The 20,115-nt window shown below is 41.9% G+C and overlaps 1 protein-coding gene across 1 annotated transcript in view; it reads left to right on the plus strand.

The window, feature by feature from the left end:
• Positions 1–2,600: 2,600 nt before the first annotated feature.
• Positions 2,601–20,115, plus strand: part of LOC108574108 (chaoptin-like) — a gene marked incomplete at its 5' end in the record, with an annotated part of 49,123 nt that continues 31,608 nt past the window's right edge. Inside the window, 2 exons of the mRNA XM_017936627.1 lie at positions 2,601–3,347; positions 6,911–7,059. Of these exons, the coding sequence (XP_017792116.1) occupies positions 2,601–3,347; positions 6,911–7,059 (896 nt within the window). The remainder of the gene's footprint in view (positions 3,348–6,910; positions 7,060–20,115) is intronic.

Below are 20,115 nucleotides of genomic sequence, written 5' to 3' on the forward strand. Positions count from 1 at the left end.
CATGTTCCGGATCGTTGATTCAGCCAGCCGGATTTTTTGATAGATAGATCAATTAAAAATTCAGACCCCGATGAAGCTAGCTCCAATGCTGGCGAAACGTCGGAACGAACTTCCTTTTGGACACGGCTTACACCCGGAAGCCTCAATCACTACTACCTACCTACATATTCATTTCGTTTTATCGAAATTTATAAATTCTGAAGAAAGTGTACTAGTAGTGATAGTGAACACTTCCAATTCACGGTCGTATTCAACAAAGTTCGTTCTGAAACACAGTTCTGCAAATTTTGAACGTCCCGAGTTGACCGAAATAATTCCCGTTCCGACCCGAGTATCGGGTACCCGAAATTTTCGGATTCTCACACACCTCTAGAGTTACGTTCGGAAAGTGTTTCGTACCATCGTACAGTGTTTCATGCAATGGACAAAAGTAAAAAATCTGAAGTGTTTGATTCACAATCGTTTGTATCTTAAAGTGTTAATAAAGGAACGGAGGTTTTAATATTACCCATGACGTTTGCCTAATTTACCATATTGAAGTAAAAAATGATACTAGAAATTCATTCCAAATTTCTCATTATTTTTTCAAATACGTGTCATTGGCGGAATGTTTATGCTTTTAATTTGATTTTTATAAATTGTGTTTAGTACTATCATACCTTCAAAACTGCGGAGCAATTTTTTTAATAGTACTAATAATTTGTACTATTTTTTGTGTAAAATATTTATTAACTTTGATGAGTCTTTTAAAAGATATACCAAAAAATACCTCCGTAATTTTTTCTGTATTAATTTAGGGAACATTAAACTTTATATTAACATGAACTTCAGCTGCCCGAATTTGCCCGAAACGGAAGAAATAATCAAAATCGTAATTCGCGTTCACCGCTCGGGCCCTTAACGTAGCCTCTAAACCTCACTCGTGGGTCTCGTGAAACGATAAATCACTTGTTAGTCTAAACACTCCTCTCTTGTCCTTCTTTGAACAATACACGGCCAATCCTCCATGGTTTTTTAAACAAATTCGAAACCAGCTAAATGATGCTTTAAACCCCAACTAATTTCACGTGTACTGCATTATTGCATTTCATTTGGAACAAAATCCCTGATGTCGACGTCAAAAAGTATTCGATTTGGCGTGGAATCACGTTTAATTTTGTTACCGATTTTCTTATTATATAAACTGTTATTTAATTTTTTTATTATTCTACGTTATGAAAATTACAAAAAACAAATACAGGAAAAATTGTGAATGTTGTATAGGAAGTTATGATATTTGCGTCTGCAAAACGATCGCTACGATTTTTCAAGTATTTCCGAGGAACTGATGAAAAAATTGTTCAAATAAAAATTAATCGGTAATCAGTTGATAGTAAATTGCGTTAGTGGAATTTTACAAAAATGTTACTACAATTTCTTTTAATGAAAACATATTTTTTGACGTATCAATCAATGCATATGTGAATTCTTTACAAAAAAGTATTAGACGACTTAGGTCGAAAATTGATTAGTTTAGAAGTTATGAGTTTTGTCCCGAACGCCCATTGTACAATATATGCGAAACACTGTGCATCGGTTACTTTTCTCAGCACGTACGATCACTACTGCTTCTTCAGGCCAAGCGATCACTACCCCAGTCATATAATGCCCCACCACAGGCCTAGAATTTGTCTGACCACTTCATATAGAGCAACTTCGAGATCTCCTCTGTTTTAAACTATCAAACATAACACTTTGATTACTGTTAACGCAACTTCCCGCGCTTCGTTTTAGGAAGGTCGGTTTGGCATTGTAGATTATTGCATTTATGTGTATGTGCCAACAGAATGTAGACCAGACGTATTGCACTGAATCGCTATCTGGTTGTCGAATATCGCAAACTGGTCGCGAATTACTTGTTATCACTCATTCAGGTGTCGAATGTGTCTTATATGTACTTGTTACAATTTTGTCTCTTTTTTGTCTCATCCTTCTTTCGGCGATTCCAATCCTTTTATACATATTAGGACTAGTTCCTCCGAGGGATATGCCCGCTAATTAGTTCGTTATTACATTTTTAGTCGACCAATCAACGTGCCTCATCTCCGTGACCACCCTCTTCTTGCGCCCTTAGCACGTTGCTTTGGGGAAGGGATGACGGTAGTTTGACGTAGGTGGCGAACGTTTGACAACAGCACGGAATTTTCTTCGGGCTGTGACCACGTCGATCCTGTGACAGTTTCAATAAATCCTGAGTCACCCTTCGGAAGGCCCATTTTATGACACGGTATGGCTATTAAGGACGAGAGAAAAGGACTTAATTTTTCTCTCGCCAGGGCGCACTTTGATCCTTAAAACATGCTAATAATGAACTAAAAGTACTAATCTCAAAAAGAACCTCCTTGGCACGTCCGTGTCATAAACCGCTGTACTTAACAATTACGTTAAAACTTTGACACAAAAAGAAAGAGATACAGTCATTGTAACTATTAGGCGTAAACAAATCTTTATAAATGTATTAATTACGCAAATATAACTGGCTGGGTATATTGTATATTTATGTGATTTATCTAACACCTAGAGAAAGTATCTAACAAACTGATAGAACAATTCTTTTTCAGTAATCATTTAACATCACTGGATGGCGATTGGGGGTACACAAAGGATACGCTAACAAACGCTTTTTTCGGAGACAATTCGATAATCGAGATACCAAAGATATTTTCTACATTCGAATCTCTAGTTTGGTTGAATCTCGACAACAATAATATCGAAGAATTTTCAGAAGATAGTTTACCTCGAAACATGCACACTTTGAGTTTAAACAGTAACCTTCTGAAATCTTTTCCGTCTTCTTTGAAAGCATTAAAAGATCTTACGTGGCTATATTTGCGGGGTAACAACTTTAAGAACCTTGAACTGCCCGATTTTCAAAGTTCAAACCTAGAATTGGTTGATGTCAGCGAAAATTGCATAGAGTGGATTCGTACACCGAGCTTAACTAATCGAACTTTAAGAATTAAAGATTTCAATTTGGATAGCAATAAGTTAACTTTATTGCCTGCTGGAATGTTTGATCGTCTGGAAATTAAGAGGATCCATTTGTCCACGAATTCTGTAAAAAATATTGACGATAACGCTTTTCGAGGATTGGAAGACATTTTAGAGTATCTGAATTTGGAGAACAACGACCTTCCAAGTGTTCCTAATGCAGTCAGTCGACTGAGAAACTTGTCGTACCTGTATCTTGCCAATAACGACATAAGGAATATATCTGGAGACGCGTTTCACGAGTTCGCGGAGGATCTACGAGCACTTTCGCTAGCCACGAACAGCTTGGATGCGGTTCCCGTTGCGGCTCTGTCCAGGTATTTGCTCTTTTAACTTATTTGCATTAATTTGCTAAAATAGAAAGTGATCTTTTTTCATGGATAATATTTTCAAAGATAACAAATTTAAATGCACTGAAATGTATAAAAAACACATTCTAATGGGTTCTTTTACTTAATCGATAATGATTCGCACCATTTCCTGTGTAATGTGACTCATTTATTTACAAATTTAGAAAAGCAACATGCAAAAATAAACTTAACCCTCTATGGGCCCGTGTAACTTTCAAGTCACATACTAATATATCGATATTTTATTAAATAATTGAACTTTCTTCCACAAAATGGCATAAACGTCTTGTTGTACAATGTCTCCTTATTAACCAGTAACTTTCTTGATAACCGTTGTTACTTCAAAGTTACAATATGTATTCGTTATGATAAAATTGTCGAAACTGCTGAATTCACTGTTATTCTGTATTTATAGGTCGATATTTGCTAATTTTACGTTACATAAATTTTTTTACAGTCAAGAAAAATATTCGGCCCATAGAGGGTTAACTCTGTTGCAAGCATGGAGAAAGTAACAATAGAATACATACATATGTATGAGATACAAGGTTTTTGTTGGATTATAAGGAGAAATGAGTATGTGTCTGTGTAATAGTAACAGCAAAAATAATCAACATACTGAGCCAGATTAATATATATATATATAGAAATAACATAGTAACCATCTGTTTAGTATGGGTGACGCTGATACGTTTTTTTTCTCAGCGTCTTGTCGATGTTTGTCTGATTGATTAAGTAGCGACGTGCCTTCCTCGCGTATCAAAATAAAGAAGATTCATAATTAAAATAATATCTTTTAATTTATTACCATAATTCTAACAGTTTTCAACAAATTTTAAATTAAGTGAAGCTGTTGAAAAAGTTAATACCTAGTAGCATTTTACAAATATTACTTTGATACATAGATTTCTTTTTGATCTTTTCATATTTGCAAAATGATATAAATAAAGTAACCAAATTTTTAACTTCTAAAATTAAAATGATCATAATGTACATTGAACGTTTCTTGGAATTGATTTTGTTTCGTTTGACTTTAGTGGTAGGATTTGACAGTGCAGTTGGTAGATACATAACACGTATATTTTACTCTAGAGGTAGATAGTACAATGACACACAAATAACCAGGTACAGAGAATAATTGACGACAACGATGACTAGCACGCGAACGAAAAAAAACCCAGTGGAGCGCGCTGGTACAAGTATTTCAATATGTTCCGTAGCACAGACTCGTATAGCAATAGGCGCGTAACGTCGCAGAGCAATGATTAGGACAGCGATTCCGAAAGGACAGTCGCGTCTTCTCGTCCGTGTTTTATACCCCGCCGAGGGACCGCCACCGACGATCTTGATTGTAGGGATTTTGAAAAAGATCCGTAGCCGATCATCGATGAACGATCGTTCGACGAGGTTACTGCCCTTCTGACGTCATTATTGGCAGTCAGAGCGAGATGGAGCGAGCCAGTTCAATGCCCCTCGGCGACGGTTGCCGGCGTCTAGCCCGGGCCCAAACATTCGGCTAGGTGTGTGCGCGAATGCGTGTGCCTGAGATTAGACGCCGGCAAGTAAAACAGTTTTTGCTTGAGTCGTTGGGCTCCGGTAAAAAGCTTTCGCCGGCAACCGTCACCGCATTCGAATTGTAACGCCGAATGCTTCTTGCAACAAACTACTAATAAAAAAAACCAAAAGAAATGTAATAATAAAAGTGATGAGATAATGGTACAATGCCTGTGACGAGATGAAACAAAATGAATGAAGTGACCGCATTCGAATTGTAACGCTGAGTACTTCTTGCAACAGATTCCAATAGAAATATTAGATTTATTTGAAACAACGTTGAAAGTGGTCCGCGCTGTAATAATGTAGTAATAATGCAGTTAGTTCGTTCTGATGGAACGGTTCATCGTCCATCATATGGTTCAAGCATTTTTAGTGTATTTTGGATTGCTTCATATACAAGGTGTTTGGCCGTTCCTGGGAGAATATTTAAGAAGTGATTATAGAAGTCAAAATGAGATGAAAATAAAAAATAAAAAAATTACGTTCCTAGCTTCGTTTTTTAATTAATAACTTTTAGAAATATTGTTGTATTCCGTATACCGATTGTTTATTAGGTAACAACGTACAAGTATCACGGAACGGAGACACGTTGACAAAGTACAATAATCTTGTTAGCGGACTGTTCTATAGTTTAAGGAGCGGCGTCCGTAACGGTCAAGGAACTATTCTTGGATTTTTGAGGAAGAAGGTGTAATTCGTATTTTGAGGAGTGGGAATTAGGATTTCTAAGGGTTTGGTATACCAATGGCAGAGTCCAAGGTTGAGTCGGAGTTAGTCAGGAAAGGATGAGGTCATGAGGTCGAGATTCGAGGATGAGTGGCAAGGAGAGGATGAAGTCATTGGTTATCGAGTATTTACAAAATCAGCAAGGAAGGCTGATACTTAAATGTAAAGCGCGATTTAGAATATTAGATAATGTCGGTATACAACAATATCCCTGTAGCCGAGCAAACCTTCCTACACCGATGAATGAAAGGCGTGTCAAGGGTTTTTTATGTACATACGCGTTGTTTCCAAATAAGTTTGGAATCTAGATGTAGTCCTAAATATTTAACTGTTTTGGTTTGTGGTATGATGTGGTGATAGAGTATGATAGGAGGTACAGTGCCTTTTTTTAAGGTGAAAATGATATGGTTGTATTCATCCGTATTTTTAGTTATTTTCCAATGATTTAGCCACTGTTCATCGTGAGTAATTAATATAGCTGTGTCATCAACAAATGTGAGTAGTGTATTATCTGGTCTAGTGGGGATATCGGCTGATTAAAGTGTGTAAAAAGCGGGCCCTAAAACACTCTCCTAGGGAACGCCAGTATTGATTTTGTAGATGTCAGAGATGCTATCCTGAATTTTAACTAAGAATGTCCTGTTCTCGATATAAATATTTCGACACCCTTAAAATGCATAGTGAACATTCGGTTTACGGGCGAGTTCCAAGAAGATACGGTACCGTTTGCCGTATATCTAAATTATACTGTTGATGAACCGCGTTGATTCCGAGGAAGGTTGATTCCAAAGGCTGCGTCTGCGATCGATTAAGGAGTTCCTACAATGATTTGCATTATCAAATCGCATTCCCGTCGGTAAACAATTAAAGCATAATAAATAAAAAATAGAATTTGTTCGGAACGTAACATCGTCAATGCTGTTTACGATGACGAATATTACGGTCTTCTTCTTTGCGGCTTGTACGAGGTGGGGTATCGACCATGTATCGTCGGTTTTTAGGATCACTATACCCCCGTATCTTGATGTTCCCCATATTCGTTGGTGTAGCGAGGGCTGATCAGTTACAAGAATATTTTTATACTTCAATATTTCAGTTACTAGAAGCGAAGTCTCAAATGCTATTTTCTTACTTTTAATTTTCATCTTATTGTAGCTTCCAGAATTACCTCTTAAATTTTTCCCCTGTACGCGTGCGCGTATGTGCACAGCGACTACTTATAGTCATATTCGATGTTTTCAAATTAGGTGCCAGAGGCTATTGCACCTTAACCTCGGTTATAACAAAATCTTCCACATTCAGTCGGGTGATTTCGAGTGGGCAGAGGACCTTGAGATTTTGTTACTTAGGAACAATGCCTTGACGAAACTGAAGGGGGAGACGTTCAAAGGGGCAAGTAAGCTTCAATATAAATTTGGTGTATTGTTATTGTGCTTTTATCAATCTCGTTCATTTCCGCGTGAGTACTGTATAATAATGTTTATCTATGTTATTCGTCCAAACCACAGACGAGATATAAAATAGACCTACTACCTTATGGGACTTTGTCCTAGATTTCCATTAACCATTTTTACAGTCCATTGTATTCTGTTAGTGTGCTGGCTTCAAATTTTGCATTAGTGTCAGCAGTATTTTTATTTATTATTATCAGTAATGCAGGAAGTTAATGACCGGAGCGGGCCGATCATATGGTCGAGCTTGTTTTCGGAAAAAACCTGCGACACGAGTAGGCAAAGCGGGTACAACGAACACGAAAGGCCGTGGCCATTCCATATAAAAAAACCGAAGTGGACCTTGAAATCTCCGAAACGCCTCCATCTACAAAAAAGATCTCCAAACCATTCAACATTTCTATAAAAAATTTTTTCATACAATGGATACTTCAGAAGTTATTCAGGGTGAACAAGTTGTGTGGATCACCCTGTATATACAGAAATTTATTCATTATTAGCAAACATAACAATAATCGCTTCTAAAGTTTCAATTGCTGATTTGACACTGTTCCCCCTCATAGAATAATTTGGAAAAAATAATATTGGATTGCTTGAACTTTAACCTGTAAAATAAGCTTATCAAAATAATAGAGAAATTTTGGGAACATGGGATAAAAAAGTAAAGTTTACCATGATGCACGTCGTTTGGCGTCGCGCAGTCATCTGTTCGCCTGTTTATGGTGTCTGCGTGACGTAAACTTAATTTTTTTTCGAGCGCTTGAAAATATCATTCCGGTGAATTATCGACTGCTCATCTGTTTACCGACTGCTCGAACGAGACCCAATCGTCATCTATTGTTCATAGAAGAGTAAGTGCGATAGTCTTATTCTATCCCTATTGGCTGACTATAAAGGAAGACCTAAGAGTAACAGCGATAGCCTTATTCTATCCCTATTGGCTTACTAACAGCGAGCCGTCGCAAGTTCTCCCACATCTCCTACTTCTAGGCCCAAACTACTTCTAGCCTGAGACTTCATCTTTGGTTTGTCGGACAGTAGGTATCTATTTGCTCTAATTTATCCTGCATGGAACCACCTTCTTCAACGTGTTTTATCCATTTTGATAACTGTGTTTTTGACTTCAGAAGCCTGCTTCCTTTGGATTGTAATGATTGCAGGCTCCAGTTCTGATGAATCCTGGCAAGGGAAACCACTTTTGCTTTTACCGATAATGGAACATTGCAGTTTCATTATCGGATTCATCGCTAATGATTGACGATGATTTTTGTGTGGGTGGATCTCGTATGCCGTCATGAGGATCCGTTTCCTCCGCACATTCTTCATTATCGAACTGGTGTTCTTCATTGTCCGTGAAAGTATGGGTAGAGATAATTTTTGAAATTTTTTCAGTAAATGTCTTCCTCATTAAACGAGACCGCATCATCAAATTTCCATAGTATCCCTCAAGAGGTTTTATGATTTTCTGTGTAGTTAATATATTTACGCAGTATATCACAGCACTTGTTAGTTAACGTTTAGGTTGCGGTTGGTGGCAATAAATCGAAAACACTTTCTACCTCTGCGTAATCCTCTTCAAAAGGAGATGAGATAAATTCAAAGAACAGGAAGTTTCACAATTCATACTGCACTCCATTACTTCACACTTCTACTCCAAATAATTTTCAAGCACTTACACAAACTTCTCGCACTGAATTTGCCTTTTTGAATGGTTCAAAACGACTAATAAATTCTTAAGAACGTTTTCATTTTCATACTTACTGTATGTTCTATACCATAGGTAAAAAAATGTGTACGCCCAGGTAAAATTATTTTATGACATTACGTAAAGGGATTTCCATTTCCAGGCATTCTGAACAGAAATAAATGTAAAAAGTTGTACCTATGAAAACGGATTCCATTCGACATACATAGTGTAGTAAAATAAAAGATGATATATTTTATTGATATAGGATATATAGAAAATTATTAATGACTAAAATTAACGCGGGTGAAACTATAATACAACTAACAACTAATACGGTTGAACAACTAAACAACTAAAACGACTTAGATCTGTTCTCGCGGCAGTAATCCAATCAACAATAATCTTGCTGATCCACGCAACAATCTCTTCGCGTAGATCACGCGCTGTACATCGCTCCAAGCGCACAATTCCGTCATTTCCTCGAAGTCCTGAAGCCAAACAGGTATCCGTACGGTATCATCGCCATTAAACGTATTCATCGATTCCTCCACATCTTTAAAGGTTATCAATTGCGTATGTTTGTCGGCAACCCTGGTGCGGTGCATGTCTCTTGAACACCGCTCTCTTCGTTCTCAGTGCCTTCTGCCTCATCGTCGTGCTTTCCCTGCTCCATTTCTAGCGCAAGGAAAGTTCGAAGACGATCCTGCTGCTCCTTCTTCTTACCGGTCCGTCTTCAGCTTACGGCGGTTTAATTCGTCTTTTATAATTCAGTTATTTTCATAGCTTCAACGCGTGTCAGTTCGTCGCTACCACTGCTCCTTTCTTCCATTTTGACAATAGTATCGTTGGCACTCCACGTTTAATTTATTTTTGCGATTGTCAATGTTTCACCACACTTCCCCACTAATTTTAACAATTTTACGCTCTCAATACACAATCACCACGCGACTAATTTTTATTCAAGCTTGTTTTCTATATTGTTCAATCCCGGACGAGCCCCTATTTGTAGGAACCGACGGAAAAATTTTGAGGGACCCAACGGGAGAATCTAACCCGGGACCCCGTCGGCTCAAGCCGAGGTTGTGCCCACTACGCCAACAACTCGCTCCCTATTTTCCCTATTTTCGCTCCCGATACTGCAATAGTGTTCAAAATTTTTATGCATCCAATATTTCCGCATCGCGATTGTCAAAAAACCGACAACATTTCATTGATGTAAACTAGGCAGCATTCTCAACTGAAATAAAGGCTAAAACATGTGGATGTATTAATAGAGCTTTCATGTGTTGTTCAGGGTGTATAAAAAGGTTGTGTAAATACCACCACAGCGGGATTCTACACCTTTGGATCGGTGTACATTTGTACAAAAAACTAGGTGCAAAATTGTCCTTGACCTTGGAATTCAGAGTCAAATTTTGTGTTGCTTGTAGCGTATTCTACTCGTCGCGAGGACAAAGTGCATGAAAGGAATCTTGGGTCGCAACTAAATCGTTCTTTTGAAAAATGATGTTAAAGAGGGGTCTGGCCCGGGGCATTGCGGCGTCGCAAATAGACGTCATCACGCCCCGGAACCACTCAGACCCCTCCGCTGGATCGACGGATCCGGTCTGATTACCTACGGACCAGACCACGACATGGACGGTTGCCATCAGGGCGTCCTCGTCCAGGCGCCGAAGCACCCAGCGCGGTGATTGGGCCTCATCACGGCCGCGGTGGCGGGGTGGCTCCTCTTGCGTCATGACGGAGGAGGAAGAGACCATGATGTATAGATGATCGCTTAAGGTCTCCATCTCCTCCGCCACTCTCCACCCCACCACACGCCACGCAGCGGTAGGATTCGCCCAAGTCAAATCGACTGTGGCCTACCATCGCACGCACGTAGCGACTGAACGCCGGTTCAACAACCGGAGTTCTCGCTCCGCCGCTCAATCGAACACTGCCCTCCCCCTCGCGTCGGTCCCGGGAGACGTCCACGCAGATGCGTGGGCATTAAAATCTGCCAGGACCAACACCGGACGATGCAGACACTGCCAATGCAGCCGCCCACCTCCCGGTACTCCTCGAATTGTTCGAGGGTGCGAGAGGGAGGGGCATAGCACCCAATCACCGCCATGCCCCCCCACATTACGGCGAGGAATCCCCGCTCTTGCTCTAAGACCCTACAGGGCGGGGAACCTGGTACGTTCCCAACTACTATGGCGGAACGAGCCGTCCTCGTCCCCGAACCATGAAGGTTGGTCGGGGATGAAGTACGCCTCGGCTGCCACGGTCCGTGCAACCCCCACTCCCGCAGGGCTTGTTCGAAAAAATCCTGGCCCCACGGCAGTAGTTAAGGTTGGCCTGGAGGAGGCGCATTGTGAACTTAACGATTCACCATGGCTTCCTCCGGGCCGACTTCCTTCCGCCCCGCAAAAGCCCCGCCCATTTTCTTTTACAGCCCCATCTGTCGCTGTGGCCTTGGCGGGGGGTGCCTTTGCCCCCCGGGTGGGTGGGGAGCACGCCTTGCTCCCCAATCTGTGACCGGAGTCGCCGCTATGGCGACACGTGGAGACAGCGATAGCACTGTAGTGGGCGGGCCTCCAGGACCTTCACTCTCACTGAGGTCCATCTCACCCGGAGGCGTGTCACCGCCACCACCTTATTGGCGATTCTGCACCCACAGTGTGCCCAATCCGAAGGGGGAGGTCCAGGATCTTTCTGGAACTCCTCCAGCTTCCCCTCGACCAGAGCCCCTATCTTCTTCAGCAGAGATTGCTGCTGGTCGAGGGCAGCTCCACACTTTCCCTGCGATTTGCTCCCTCCTCTTGGCGCCGCCCGCTTTTTGGTAGGCGACGTCGACGGAGCGGGATCTCGCGAACCCGCATCCGTCGACTCGTGTCTCGGGGGCGGCGGCACACGAGGAGGCGACATCAAGTCCCAGTCCTTGGCCGGTCTCCTGCCTCGAAGGGCCTCCACCTCGGTGCTGAGCCGCGCCAGTTTTTCCTCCAGGTCTTCAACCTTCGCTCGGAGGCTGATATTTTCCGCCTCCAGGAGCGAGACAGGACCCGTTACTGTGGTCCTTTTGGTTATTTCCGTCGTGGCCACGCGCACGGAAGTGGCCGCTAGGCGAAAACGCCGCACGAAAGTCTCCTGCAGATTTTTGGAGCTTCCGGTGATGTACTCCACCTCTTTCAATTGATCGAGGATCTGAGCCTCGATGTCAGGGGTCGGCGTTTGCCGAAATTCCCTGAGAAGTTCCTCCTCGTCTGGCAGCGGTTTACTAGACTGGGAGGGGCGGGGTGGGATGTCCGAACGGTAGCCCACCTCCAACCCCTTCTTCTCCCTCCGGTCCTCCTCTGCTGTGTCCAAAAGTCGTTTTTTCGCGGCTGCCACGTCCTGGACATCGGGCATGGTGGATGCCCTCCCTCTTTTCTTCCGCGTCCTGTTGTCCGCGGATGCTGCAGTGGCGGGGGAGAGCGCGGAAGCGTCGCTACGGTCCCGCAGTCGCCCTAGCCGGCAGACACGGCCATCCGGGGGGGGGCAGCGGCCTACCCCTCCTGGCTTTGCCTTTGCCCCTAGGTATGCCGGGCACAGGGCTATATCTGCCCAATAAGGCTTGCGCCTCCCTCGTGACTGATGTTGATGGGGTCGACACACCCTCGAGTTATGTGTCACCCCCATCAACCTCTCCTGCAGCCGGGCCAGCCCCGTAGGTGGTGCAAGGCTGCTCACCCGCTGCATTTCCGCATGTGGAAGCCCTTATTGGCTCCATGATGTCCACCCTTCCTTCTCCTCCTCTGACCTCTCTCGAATCCTCCTCCGTCAAACTCGCATCCTCCTCCCTTAAATTAAGTTTTGTTTTTTGTAAAGAATCCATATTGTTCCCACGTGAGGGTCGGAAAAGAGGTCTACTTGGGCAAAGTTGCCTTACCTGGGTAAGGCTAAATATAATCGAGAGTCGCCAGGTACCTAGAGGTTTTAAAAGTCCCATATACTTTACAATTTTCTCTAATAATATAGTCTCCTAATTCATTTCTCTCACGAGCACTTGCCTACTTCAGGCTTCCTCCCGATTTTAGTTAACTGTCCTGCTCACTCCGTGTCTAGATTTGAACTGCCCTACCTGTAGGTTGGCAGGCTGTTCCCCTCCCTTTCATTTTCTCTTTTGGACTTTCTAGATTGGAGATATCCCCTCCTTTATTTCCAAAAGTTCCTTTAGTACCCCATTTGCCTGTCTACCCCCTACTTCTTTTGAATAATTTTCCTTATAATTCTCTCGATGTTATTCCATTTTTACGGCTTTTTAACATTTCTCTTAGAAATATTTGGCAACTTGCCCTTCTTCCAGTCCAATTTCCTCATTCCACGCTTTTTTCCTGAAAAGCCGAAACTGGTGGCTCTCCAGGAAAAAGGAAAAGACCACTCGAACTTAAACAACTACTGCCGGTCACCAACTACAGGCCGATCAACCTACTGCCGAATATGCGCAAGATACTGGAAACGGTGATAAACGTAAGGATCGTATCGCACATAACCAAGAATAACATCATACCGGAGCACCAGTTCGGCTTCAGGAGCAATCACTCAACAACTGATAGACTTAGAGAAGGCCTTCGACACGGTTTGGACAAGCGAGCTGATCTACAAGTTAATCAAGAAGAAATTCTCAGACAAGCTCATCAAGATCATTTACGGCATGATCACGGGAAGAACGTTCGTAGTCACCCTGAATAGCTAAACTTCCGAGAAGACGTTCACCATATAGAACGGACTGCAACAAGGGGCGATCAAGTCCCTCGTACTGTTCAACTTATACTTCTCGGACCTCCTCGACCTATTTGACATAAATGGGAACGGGAACGTCGGCGCGCTCACTTTCGCGGACGATCTCGTAATTTATTCGGGACACCACAAAGTAGCCAAAGTGCAGGAACAAGTTCAGGAGCTCTTTAACAAAATCGTAGGTTATTGCAAGAACTGGAAGTTAAAGATCAACATTGACAAATGCGAGACTATATTGTTCAAGCCTAATACGCGAACAGACGGGGCTGGAGGAGCTTCGCGATAACGGACCCCGACATCACTAACACACACACCCCACACAAACAAATCACATTCGACAAACACGCACTACTCGCACTCGAAAATACGAACAAAGCATGGAACAAACTCAGAAGAATCTTCTACTCCAAACACATACACCGCAACATCAAAATCACACTGTATAAAGTTCTCTTGCGGTCGATCCTACTGTACGCCTGCCCAGTATGGTTCAACGTGAAACCGCACGTTATGGAAAAGCTCCGTGGCTTTGAGAGGAAGGTGCTGAGAGCCTCGCTCAATTTATAAGCGAGAAAGAACTACCGCGAACGGTGCAGAAATAATCAAAACCGTATCGAATAAAGAAATCTACAACAGGGCAGGCTGCAGTAGGATCGGCAACAAGTTGATACACATTGCGAGAAAACACTATTACAAATCATCACAACCCACACAGAACAGCCTCATAAACGGGAACGTCTGGCAATCTGGCTCGTATTTCGAAAAAGCCATAATGAAAGGCTATATACCACCTGAAGCGTTCATTTATCTCGACAAAAAAGGCCTGATACAACATAGACACACAAAAATTCCACACATCGACCATATAAAACGACCGAGATATTCAAACGCAATAGCGTTTGCAATAGCAACATACCGGACATCGACAGAGGCAAAAAGACAAACAAATACCTACAGAAAATCTTTTGGCTGCAGCAGTAGAGGAAGACCTCCGGGGCGGTGCATTGGCCTTCTCTAACCGGTGCTTTGGGCGGGAAAATGTACGACAAACTTTTTATAAAATCTTCACCCTTTACGCATTCGCGTTTATCTTCCTCATCATTTTCATAGCAAATAAGAATTGTAAATAATAGCTCGTAAGATGTATATACATCCTACTAGTGTAATATCTCGATCAGTATATATAGAGAAAAACGGTATGCGTGCGTGAGAATGAACGAGAGAAATTGTAAATATACATGGTATCGTATGTATGTGTGGGTGGGTATGAAAGTGTGTTTGTAACCGGGCGCGTCCGGATTAAAAAAAAAAAAAAAGGAAAAAAAGGGGGGCTAAGTTAGTGTTAAAAATGTAAATTAGATGCGAACCTCGATAAAAAAAGAATCTACGCGGCGCAAACCAAACGCGAGTGGAACCCGCATCTTCACCCCACACATCATCCCATTATCATTCATTGTATACAGGGTGTCCCGTAAAGAGTGTAACACCCGGAAATGAGGGGTTGCTACGGTGACTCTGAACAACTTTTTCCTTTACCGTAATATTGGTTTAAGCTTCGTTTTTGAATTATTAACGAAAAACACTGGCTAATCAGAGCGCGTGTCTTCTACCAACCGAGACGAGACGTACCCGTCGAACCGCTGTCGCAGGGCCAGTTAACACATAAAACGATTGTATTTTCCGGGCGAATTGTACACCTACCGTCACACTTATGTATATCTTAATAAATTGAGGTGAAAACAGTGTAACGGCGTTTCCTCACCCACCTCAATGTCAAAATGTACACTATTATCCATACCGTATTGTAAACGGGAAAGTTTGGCTATTTTGTGATTACCATCTTCTCTGCCACTCCTCCACCATCTACACCTTGGTTTCCTTTTTAATTCTGTTTTTTATAGCATTGCTTACCTTCCCACCCTGGAATTCCAGCGCGGCTTTCTTAACCCTTTCGTAGCTTTCCTTCCTTTGCTTGGCTGCCAGGTCCATAGGAGATAATGCGGCAATCACCAGAATTGCATCAGTGGACATTGTTCGATTTCTTGCTGCAATCCTCAGTGCACACATTCTGGATATTTTCAACGCCCGACCTCTATTAATCGCTTTTATCAGCGTTTCAGCCCAGATTGGAGCACCGTATAGGAAAATTGCCTGTACAACACGTGTCAATAATCTTCTCCTATCTTGTACTGAACCACTAATATTTCGCAGGAGAGGCGCGAGATAATTCATTACCCTTCCTGCTTTTTCGGATGCATTTTTAATATGTAGAACAAAATTTAGCTTTTCGTCTAATATTACTCGCAGGTAATTTATTCCCTCTATTGCTTCTATTGTTTGATTTTTGACCGTGATTTCCTGTTTATCTTTCGGTCTTTTCTCGCTCCGTTTTCCTTGGAGCTATCTTTAACCCCAGCTTTTTAATCTCCTGAATTACCTCGTTCACCATTTTCTCTGCTTTTTCTAGAGATCTTCTTAATTCGTCTCCCTTTACTAGGATGATGGTGTCGTCTGCATAGCAAATAGCCTCACCCCTCATCCTGCTGGTTGCTTCCAGTACCTTATTGTAGGCGATATTCCAAAGAGTTGGTCCCAGTACAGATCCTTGTGGCACGCCTCTTGTAATTTCCCATTGCACTTCCCCTTTTATCGTTTGCACCATTCCTGTTCTGTCTTGAAAGTAGCTGTTAATTATTGCTGCCAGGTAGTTTCCTACTTTATATTCTTTTAGTGCCTCCATAATATGCTGCCAGTCTGCCGCATTAAAAGCATTTTTAATGTCCAGACCTACCCCAATCACGTACTGTCCTTTTTCTACACCGTTTTTGATATAGTTTACCACCCTATCGATAGCATCTACCGTGCCTCTATTTTGCCTAAAGTCGAATTGGTTATCATGGATTTTTCCTCGTATTTCTTGCCTTATTCTTCTTTTTATTATTCTTTCGCATACCTTCCCAATGGTGTTAAGTAGGCAAATTGGTCTATATTTCTTCTCCTTGTTGTTGCATACATTCAAATCTGCTTTGGCAGCAGAACCACTTTCCCCTTTTTCCAGTCCCGTGGAAATTCCATTCTTTTCATGCACTCATTGAATATAGATAAAATTATCCCTGGTTTTTGTCTTATTATTAATTGAATTACCTCGTTCGGTATCCCGCCCGGGCTTGGTGCTTTTCTGCTCTTTATTGTTTTCCCTACCTCCTCCAATTTTTTGTCTGTAATTTCCGTGATTTGCTGCCCTTGTCCGATTGTCTCCTTTTCTTCCTCCGTTATTGGTTCTAGTATTCTTCCTTCCGGAAATAAGTCCTTTATTACCTCTCGTGTTTCTTCCTCATCCATCAATCCAATTCCACTTTTAAGCCTTTCCATGGCGATTTTATACGGCAGACCACATTCGTTGTCTTCTATGGTACTTATCATCTTCTTCCACGCTTTTTCCTTCATTATCGTGATATTTTTCCTATATTTCTGCCTTTCTTCCTTATATTCTTCCTCCAATCTGTGTAGTTCCATTCCGTTGCATCTACCACCTTTCTTCCTTAATTTACTTATTCTTCTCTTCATTTTTTGGCATTGGTTTCTTTCTTTTGCCATTTCCTTGCTCCACAAGTATGCATTTTTCCTCGTCCTCTCTCCGGTTCTTGGCGTAGCTGCTTTACACACCTTCTCTATTTCTTCCCCTATTTCGTGCACTATTTCTTGCATTGTTCCTTCTTTTCCTATTTCTTTCATTCTATCGATTTCCCGGATTGCCCTTCCCTTATGTAATTTGCTGGTCATCCATCCTTTCCCTTCCATTTTAACCCTTATCTCTGTTCTTTTTCCTGTAATTACTTTAAATTGAACATACTCCTGATCACTTAGCATCTCTTCGTCCCTGACCTTCCACCCTATAATATTATTAGCTAAGTTCGCAATTACTAAGGTTATACATACACCTATATCTATGATGGAAGTTTCCGCCGTTTTCCTACACGTTGGTTGGGAGCCTCTATTGCAGCAAATTAAATTACATATATTCATTGATTCCGCTATTACCTTCCCTCTTTTATCATTACGAATAACCACTCCTGTCCATATTTCGCTTTTGGTATTAGAATCCCCCGCGATAATACTCTTTTTGTATCCCTGCAGCTGCCATATTTTCAAATTATCCATCATTTTTTCCCATTATGCTTCAAATTCGTTTATATTCCTATTCGGAGAAAAGTAGCAGCTCATTATGTTGATATTTTTAATTCTTACTACTACCAGGCCTTCCTGTTGCACGATCAATTTTGCAGATATTTTGTTATTTCTAACATATACTGCCTGCTTCGTAGCTTGGCAATCTCGCTAGATTGCTCGCCCGTACGCGATCACCGAACGCGGATTAAGATTCCTCGGCTGGGGTTGTAAGGCCCAGCTTAACTTTTGGTCTCGTCGATGGTCGCGACGCTTCGATTTCCAAATTTCTTCAGAAATCGAGTGTTTCGAGTCTAGTCTCCGGACGATTGAGACTAGAATAATCTTGTGGATTCGAAGTCACAATTGGAAGTGAAGTCTCGCCCTGTCGGCACCTTCAGGTTGCTTCGAATATGCTGATTGGCCTTTTCCGAATTTCCAATCAGCGTACGATTAAAAATGCGAAGACGTTAAAGAACGCCCTTTGGCCAGCCCTCTTGGTGCGGGAGTGAGGGCTATGGCCTCGATCGGGGGGAGGTCCTCGAAGGTTCGACGATGACCGCGGGTATTTCCTCCAGGTTGACCTTCGACTGCAGAAACCGTTGTGAGCGAGGTTTGGTCGACCCTTCGGAAGTTCCCGGTTTACGATATGGCCGATTGTTTGAACGAACGAAAGTGAAAGTCTAAGCTATTGTTTGAAAAACTCGAAACGACTGAATACATTTTATTACTCTTAAGGTGAAATTGCATACTATAAAAAAAATAAACTAAAACTCGAAAAAAGCTAATCGCGAAATTAAATTTGTAGGCACGTCCATGTCGTAAACGAACCTTCGAGGATTTTTACCGTATTGTTCCGCATCGAACGGAACACTGCCGATGTTTCGTCACTGTTGGTAATCCAGCGCCCTCCAGGCCCTCCTCTAGGTGGTTCACTGACAATTACCATGTCTATGTTCTTTTCATTAGCATACTTCAGTAAATTATCCAATGACGGTCTTGAGTTGTTTAAATTTATTTGAATTATTTTTATATTACTATGCCTACTTAAATTCGTCATATTTTTCTTTCAAAATGTGTCGAAGGAATAAGTAAAGTTAACTAAAATTGAAATTTTAATTAATTTCTGCACTTGCAACCAAATTAGTCCCTAGTGATTTCTTCTTTCCCGCTACTTCTTCTTCTGCATTCTTCGAAGCTTCCTTCTCCTTGTGCTTTGATTTAACCGGGATTCCTTTTCCGCTTCCCTCTTAATTAGTTTGATTTCTATTCCCTTTTCCTTCGCACACTGCGGAATGGTGTCCGTACCTCCCGCATTCCCAGCGTCTTATCAGTAAACTTGTGACCCTACAGTTCGTCCACCGAATTCTAATCCTTCCTTTTTTACATAATTTTTCCACCACCGTTTTGGATGGTTTAATTAAAACCGTTTTTTCGAGCCATGGCTCCGTTATTAGCCTGACAATTTCCAGCTGTTCTATCTCTTCCTCATTCATATCCTTTTCTTTTGCTATTCTATCCTTAATTTCTTCCACTGTTACCGTACTTTCTATTCCCCTTATTTTGGTCCCCTCCCTTTCTTTTAACAGAGTCACCCTTGACTCCTTTCCCATACTTTCGTCAATTTTTTTCCTCCACTCCCGTGCTTCCTCGGGATTCTCTAATTCAAAGAGCACTCCCTCAGTACGGGTCGGCCTGATTTTATTAACGCATATCCCTTTTGGCGACCCTATTTTTCCCTTTATTTCTTCCAGTGTTTCTTTATAACTTTTTTCTGCCTTCACTAGCACTGCCACTCCCTTCTTTGGTTTTGGTTTTGCATTTTTCTTCTCTTCGTTGTTTTTTCCTAGTGGTTTTCTCACCTGAATTTCCCCTTCCCTGAATTGAACCTTGCAGCCCAGGTTTCCTTCCATTGCTCCAAGTTTTCTTTCGTTTGCTTGCCTATCGTCCTTTTCCCCTCCATGGTTGCTTCTCCAATCTTTATCACTTCTATTTCACGTTCTTTCCTTCTTCCTCGTTGACTTTCTATTTCCCTACTCTCAACAATAATACGCGGCGCTTGCCTTATTATTTTCGTTTCCCTAATTTGAGTTGGTTTTTGTGTGCAATTTTTTACATCGTCCCTAGTTTTACCACACCCATAGCAACTCTTCTCCGTTTTAGTGCATTGCTTTTTTGTAAGCCGCTGATCTCCACCAAAGAAGCATTTCCTACTCAATTCGTACATACTCGTATATACTCATATTGCCCCTATATTAAAAACTCGCCCGGAGGCGAGTCCTAATTTGCCGAACAACAGGTCCATCGTGTTTTTCGACTCTGACCTGCGTCAGAGAAGTCCCACACCAGCCTTGTGCTCCCTAGCTAGCCTTACTGACGAGTCCAC

Source organism: Habropoda laboriosa, unplaced genomic scaffold (assembly GCF_001263275.1).
Source record: "Habropoda laboriosa isolate 0110345459 unplaced genomic scaffold, ASM126327v1 scaffold220, whole genome shotgun sequence".
NCBI classification, from domain to species: domain Eukaryota; kingdom Metazoa; phylum Arthropoda; class Insecta; order Hymenoptera; family Apidae; genus Habropoda; species Habropoda laboriosa.